The sequence below is a fragment of the Nelumbo nucifera genome, chromosome 4, assembly GCF_055504915.1.
Source record: "Nelumbo nucifera cultivar China Antique chromosome 4, China Antique-T2T, whole genome shotgun sequence".
Classification (NCBI taxonomy): Eukaryota; Viridiplantae; Streptophyta; class Magnoliopsida; order Proteales; family Nelumbonaceae; genus Nelumbo; species Nelumbo nucifera.
In genome coordinates, this window is record NC_142652.1 from 62,391,623 (window position 1) to 62,398,603 (window position 6,981).

General features: G+C 38.1%; 1 protein-coding gene across 2 annotated transcripts in view; it reads right to left on the reverse strand.

The window, feature by feature from the left end:
• Window positions 1-5,342: 5,342 nt before the first annotated feature.
• Window positions 5,343-6,981, reverse strand: part of LOC104589980 (phytochrome-associated serine/threonine-protein phosphatase) — a 39,022-nt gene continuing 37,383 nt past the window's right edge. For both annotated transcript variants that reach the window (XM_010248471.3, XM_088903583.1), the window contains 4 exons: window positions 6,833-6,976; window positions 6,628-6,723; window positions 6,434-6,505; window positions 5,343-5,692 (listed from right to left, as the gene is read on the reverse strand). In XM_010248471.3, coding sequence (XP_010246773.1) covers window positions 5,609-5,692; window positions 6,434-6,505; window positions 6,628-6,723; window positions 6,833-6,976 — 396 coding nt within the window. In that variant the 3' untranslated portion in view covers window positions 5,343-5,608. The remainder of the gene's footprint in view (window positions 5,693-6,433; window positions 6,506-6,627; window positions 6,724-6,832; window positions 6,977-6,981) is intronic.

Below are 6,981 nucleotides of genomic sequence, written 5' to 3' on the forward strand. Positions count from 1 at the left end.
GGGCAACTATCAAGTCAACCGGTTGCAAATCCTAGAAATCAGCCACTAGGTTTTCCTCCACAGCAGATTCCACAACCTCCTAAGAACCCTCAGTTTGAAAATGCCAAGGCCATTATGACCTTAAGGAGTGGGAGGATTTTAGAAGACCCATATGAGAAAAATAGAGTTAGTGAAGAAGAAATGGAGCAAGAAGACCATACGTTGGGGGGGAAGAAAAAGGAAAGGAAAATTTAGAAGAACCTATAGTGAACTGACCTGTAGTTTCCTTTCCAACCGCACTCACAATCGGACCATTGCGAAAGATGAAAAAGACTTGCAATGAGGAGATTAGGGAGTTATTCAAGCAAGTCCATATTAACATCCCTCCCCTCGACACAATCCAACATCTCCCAGCCTACGCCAAGATTGGCCCCATAAAAAGTGATGCTCTCGGAAGATGTTAGTATGGTTCTCCTAAACCAACTTCCCCAGAAAATGAAAGACCTTGGTTCTCTTCTCATAAGTTGTGTCATCTCTATAATCACTTTCGATCAAGCCCTACTGGATCTTGGAGCCAGTGTAAATCTACTTTCCTCTATTATTTACGACAGGTTCAGGATCGGCGAGTTAAAACCTACCCCGATAATTCTGCAACTCGTTAATCGGTCAGTCAAGACTCCTTGAGGTGTTATTGAGGACTTCATTGTTAGGATAGAGGATTGTTACTTCCTAGTGGATTATGTCGTCCTAGGCATGACCCCAACCGAGGAACTGAACCAAAACCCGATAATCCTAGGATGTTCATTTCTAGCAACGGATAAGCCACATGGGTTCAGCCTAGCCTCTATTACAAGGCCTGGCCGAATTCACTGTTGAATACAGTGAACCCCTGTGTCCATCAGTACGGGCTCTTAATGGGCCCAACATTTACACTAAATGGTCATTGGTAGGGGTGTCAATGGACCGGTTTTGAGTTGGACTCCATCCAAATCAAAATCCATTTGGACAGATTGGATGAACCAATAAGACATTGAATTTGGACGGACCAATTGGACCTAATCCATCCATAATGAATTTATATTGGATTGGGTCAATATCTGGTCCATTAATAAAAGATAAGAACATACGTGTCAATGGACTAGGTTTGAGTTGAAACCAATCTATGTTAATAGGAATTTGAAAAGATTGGACAGTCTCTAGACCGGTCCAAAATGGTCCAAAATATTCATTGGACCAGGTCCATTTGTAATGAACTCACATTGCATAGGACTGGATTCGACCAAATTCAGTCCAATTGACACCCCTAGTCATTGGGTCTAGCCATCTTATGAACGCCCAAGGACCGTGGGCAGAGATGTGAGATTAGCCCGTCAGGTAAAAGCCCTAAATGGTCTTACACTTAATCTCTCAGCTCATAATGATCAACCACTGCCTGACAAGAGAGGACCTCTCCCTCGACTACAAGGTATAGTGTTGCACTCTCTACTCACATGGATCCCGGGAATTAAAACATTTTTGCAAACATTTTGTGAAACCATAATATATATGTATATCTCTATATAAATATATTTTACAAAACAAATCTCAACAAGTTTGAAATCAACTGCCGACAGTTTAGGTTTCCATTAGAGAGAGTGCATCCCCGATCATTCACTTTGTCTGACAACCTGTCACTATGATCACCCACCCAGGTGAATTCTCGGACTGCCCCAACATACCCAGGTTTTGACCCCCTCTAAGGATCTCACTGATTGTCATATCAAAGACAGCTCAATCCAACACCTAGTGCGGTACCATAATTGAGTCTAGAGGTCAGGTGTAACTTTTTAGTTTTGCCCATTTGTCTCCAAGGTCTAGGGCATAACTGGAAAATGGTCTGATTTAGGGTTTCAAGCAAACTCACACTACATGTGCTTCAAGTCTCACATTGGCAACTGAGACAAGCCACCCCAACCAACTTGGCAACACATTAGTGTCAGCCTTCACAGGATAAACCTCCCAGGTCTATCCAATGACTGTGAATATTCTAAACTAACACGAGTCTCATTAGTGTCCAGTTTAAGAGTATTACATAGAAACACACCATAATAACACGAACCAATTATGTACTTCATTCATTTACAATAAATGTCAAAAGTACATAAATCTGATTGGAGCTAAGGGCATACACTGTCTAACACTTGCCTCTGGTCTTCCTCTTCTCCTTGCTCTTCCCTCTCTCCCTCTCTCTCTGGGGGCCACCCTCAGGTTTTCTCTCTCAGATTTTCCTCCTTTCTTTCTCTTTCTTCCCATTTTCCCCCTGGTCTCCTCTTCTCCCCTCTTCTCCCTACTCTCCCCCCCCCCCCTTTTGAGCTCGAATTATATCAATATTTATAGAGAAAGGGAGGGGGGTCAGGTCTGAATTTGTTCAGTTATAGTGTCTGGGATTCAACAGAGGTTTTTCACACAAATAGGCATAGATTCTTCAAAGAAGTAGATGCCTAATTAACGTTTCCTATTTGGTAAAACCTTTTCTTTGATTTGGGGGTGGTTTTCATGGGTTTTGTGCGTTCAATGGGAGTTTGGGGCGTGCCTGTCATGGAAGTATCGTATTTGGGGTTGTTAGTGGCAGAAAATATAAATTTGATGAACTTTTAAATGTGGTTTTGTCTTTTTTTAACTTTAAGTGGAGTATGTTTGGTATTTTGAGCTTTTTAAGCCTATTAGGCTCAAATTCATTGGTCCATGTGTTTCAATGGGGTTAAGTAAGGAGCTGATGTCAGTCCCCACCCTCTTAAGATTCTAGGTTGGACAGCTGATGTGGCAATTCAATTTGGTGCGTCGAAATGGTATCTTTCTAGTTTAACGGTCAAATGGGTAAATTAGAATGTGAAATTTGACGTGTTAGGGTTTTTTGGGTCTTTGACCATAGTGGTGATGTATGATTGATCAAATAGGCTCAGGATGATTGAGATCTATAGATGACATGTTCAGACCAATGAGATTTGCTGAAATAAAATATTTGTTTGATGAATGGTTAAATGAGAGAATTTTGTGATGAAATTTGGTGGGTTGGCACTTTTGAACATCCTAAATCTAATGAAAGTGATGGATCTTTGATTAGTGGTATAGATTGATTGATCTAGTTTAGATCATAGTCTTAGCTTATGGTTTTCTAATCAACGAGATGGCTCAAATGGAATCTTACTTTTTTAATGGTCAAATGGAGGTGTTTGGTCGTGAAATTTGACATGGAGGGTTTTCTAGGTCTCTGAACACAGTGGTAAGGTCTAATTGGTTATATGAAGTTGGGATGATTGGTGGTAATTAATTAGATTTGCTAAAATAAGATTTAGGCTTGATAAGGGGTTAAACGGGGGAATTTGAGCTACAATTTGGTAGGTAGACATGGATTAGGGTGAGGAGTCAAAAGGATGGTTCTGATCTGAGAAAGATATGGTCGATCTTGGTAATCATTTAGGACCATCAGATTGAAATCTTGATGTCTTTGCGGTTGGTTACCATAGATTCATGTTGGGATTCGCTAGTTGATTGTTTCCTAATGATCTTAAGGTGGTGGATATGTTGGATTTGATTTTGAGGAGTTGGAATTTGAATATTGCATAGATCAGGGCCATTAGAAAGGGAGTTGGCGTGATGAACGGTGAATCTTTGGAGTTTAGTCATAAAAATTGGTGCGTAACTAAGTTGTAGTTTTCCAAGTTTAGGGATGATGTCTGATCAGATGTTGATGTTGATCTGAAGGTTCTTATATGTCCTGTAGATTGTGTCAAAGGAGAGTATTATGGGTTTTGAAAAGTCTCAAGTTGATCTGGTTGTGTTTCTAAATTTTGGGGGTCTAAGAGGATGGTACAAAGAGGTAGGGTGAAAGGCCGAGCAAATATTAGGTGCTAACAACCATCTATCTCCAAGGTCCTAGAAATAAACTAAAAATTAGTCTGAGTTCAATGCTTCTGATAAACACCCACTAGCTATGCTTGGGGTCAAACCCTAGCAGGTAAGATAAACTTCTCTAACTCCTTGGTAGCACACTAGTGTCTTCCTTGTCAAGATAAACTCTCTAAGTATATCCAATGGTTGAGAACATTTTAAACTAACACGAGCCTCTTAAGTGTCAGATTTAAAGGGTAATCCATAGAAACATACTAATATTAACATGAAACAATAATGTACTTTATTCATTTACAAATAAATGCTTATGTACATCAATCTGATTAGAGCTAAGGGCATACAGTGTCTAACATATATTTCTTGAGGTTTAGATACTAAAGAGGCACATTTGAAAGTTAAACCCCTAAAATGAGATTATCCCCAAAGTATAGGATACCTATCGACAATTTACCCTATAATATATATAAAAATAAAAAAGAGTGTCAAACCATTTTGGGATTTCATTCATCACACCAATTGAAAAAAAAATCCAATTGTCTAATCCATTTATGATCAGATCAAATATGGATCCATCCTATCAAATTATTTATATCTATCTATCAATCTATCTATCTTTCCATATATATATATATAATTTGTTTTTTATTAAATTGTCTTAATGTTCAAGTTTCACATAAGTAATCCTCAATTTATTTTCATGAATTTTTAATTCATATTATTGATAATATATAATGTTTTGATAATTTAGTTTATTGATACCAAAGCAATAAAGAAAACTTTAACCACTCTTAATTTAAAAATAAGGAAATGAAACAAGATTCATGTAGACGACCCGAATCTGATTCGATAATAGTTGACATAGGAGGCCCTAGGCGCCCCGACAGCAATCATTTAGATTCAGTTCATTAGGATTTTAAACAGCCAAATTTGATTGTTTGCTCAAGAAAGATGGAGCTTCTATGCTTTCCCATGTCGTCTGACTCGTTGAATTATCAATAAAATTAGTTAAAAATTAAAATTTTCATTTTAACTACATAAAAATTTATATCAATTTAAATGACAACATAATAAAATTATCTACAGTAAGACTATCAGAGGCCGATTCATGAATTGGTGTCTTTGGCCTATTCCAGAATCCATATCATTCAAAAAAAAATGACAGTATTTAGTAGTTTGCGCTTAATAGCCGAAGGCCTAGATGGTCACTTGGCATCCCCTCCAAATCGGACGCGCAGGATCAATCCTGCAGAGCTGCAGGCCCTCACATGCCCTTTTCTCTCCCCCATCGCCAACGAGATATAAATGTAACAAATGGATACCAAGATTTTGTATGGATACATGTATAAATTCTGCATTATAGATTCATGCCCAATCTATTTTATAGTGAGAAACCTGAGCCGTGGTAAATTACCCAAAAAGAATAAAATATAATAAAATAAAAGCGAAAGTATGACCCATGGTAAGAGACAAGATAAACAGGGAAACGCATTGGATAAGCAGGAATAACAGCTACAAACAATTGAGTTCAATATACAACACAGTCTAGAAACTGCAGGCACGACCAGAGATGATCTGGCAAATCTCCACTTGGCAATAATAATGATCTACCTGCAAATGTCAATGTATATTCATTCAAGGCTGCTTCGTTATTACATCGCTCTTTCTTTTCTCCTCATTGACAACAACGAATCACCAGACTGCTGAAATAATTTTACAATTGACATTTAAAATAATTTTATCATAAGAAATATGGGACCCCTGTCCTGGGACCTCTCATCTGGTTGTTCTCCTCTGTTTCGGTGAAGAACTTCACTTCTCTCTCCTGGTACCAAAATAAAACAAAAACAAAAAACAAAAATGAGCGCCGCTGATAAACATGAGTTGCTACAATAAATTAAAGATTAATTAAAATTGTTATAACTATAAGATTGCCTGGAAGGTCCAATTTAGTCCAACAAGAAGTACGGGTTAATTCATCATAAATTGTTCCAGTTTAGTATAACAGTTGGCTTTTCAACAAATTTTCATTTATTTGACGTGTCAATTCTGGGGACTGGAGATTATCAGCTAGGCCACTAGTAATCCAGTATGGCTAGGCATGTTGGTTGGTTCAACTGTATAATTTCACCACCTTAACAATGGTGACCTAGCTGTATCTATACTAAGATATAGAGGATCAGATGGGATCTGGGCCAGGAGAAAATTCATTCTCGCGTATGCACAAAATTCAGCCCTAACAGCACTCAACATCCAAAAACAGTCAAAATGAGCTTACAAAACCTTCAACTGAAATTGAAGCTAGTTGTTTTATTTTAATGATATTTTTTCCTTGATATTATCAATGACTTTTACAGTATCAATTACTAGGTGGATTACCAAATCAACTTTTGAAACTTGATTTGCTATGCTACATAAGAGATAACCTATGTAGCCGGCTATTTGAAGCATATAGGCAGTGCATGCCTTCCTGGTGTATGCACAACCCACTGGGCAACAAGGCATCACTCCAATAGTTTTTACCATGAGTATTCCAATGAAAGCTTTCTAGGATACAGTACGGTACCATATTTTCATTGAAGCTCAAGATAGAAGCTACATTGCCACAACGGTAACAATAATTGGGTGCAGACCACACCTGCAACAACCAAACAGCCCATTTAGCCATTAAAATATTAGCAGAAAGTGGCTATCATTCAAAAGCATTTACAGACAAGAATGCCAAGTAAAGATACATCACGTAGAAGGCCTAGGACTCACGGTTACAAGGCCTTTATCTTGGAACATGTACTTCAAACCTTCTTGTACAAGTTGGTGTGCTCGACAAACAAGGTCCAGCTTGTTTATGTGATTGAACTGCATAAAGACAAACAATTGCAGTTTTAGAGGGCAAATAACATGAAAGTTCTTTTCTTTTTTGATTTTTTTGGCACTGACATGAAAATTGGATAACCTATTTATTTACCTCAGATGTGACCCTAGATCCAAAAAGCCAACCAGCACCACGTGGACTGACAGCCCAAGTTTCAATCTCCTCAGGGTCACTCCACATAAGATCACAAAAAGGTCCCTCATGAGGAATTTCACAATTTCGTTCAATGACCCTAATCTGCC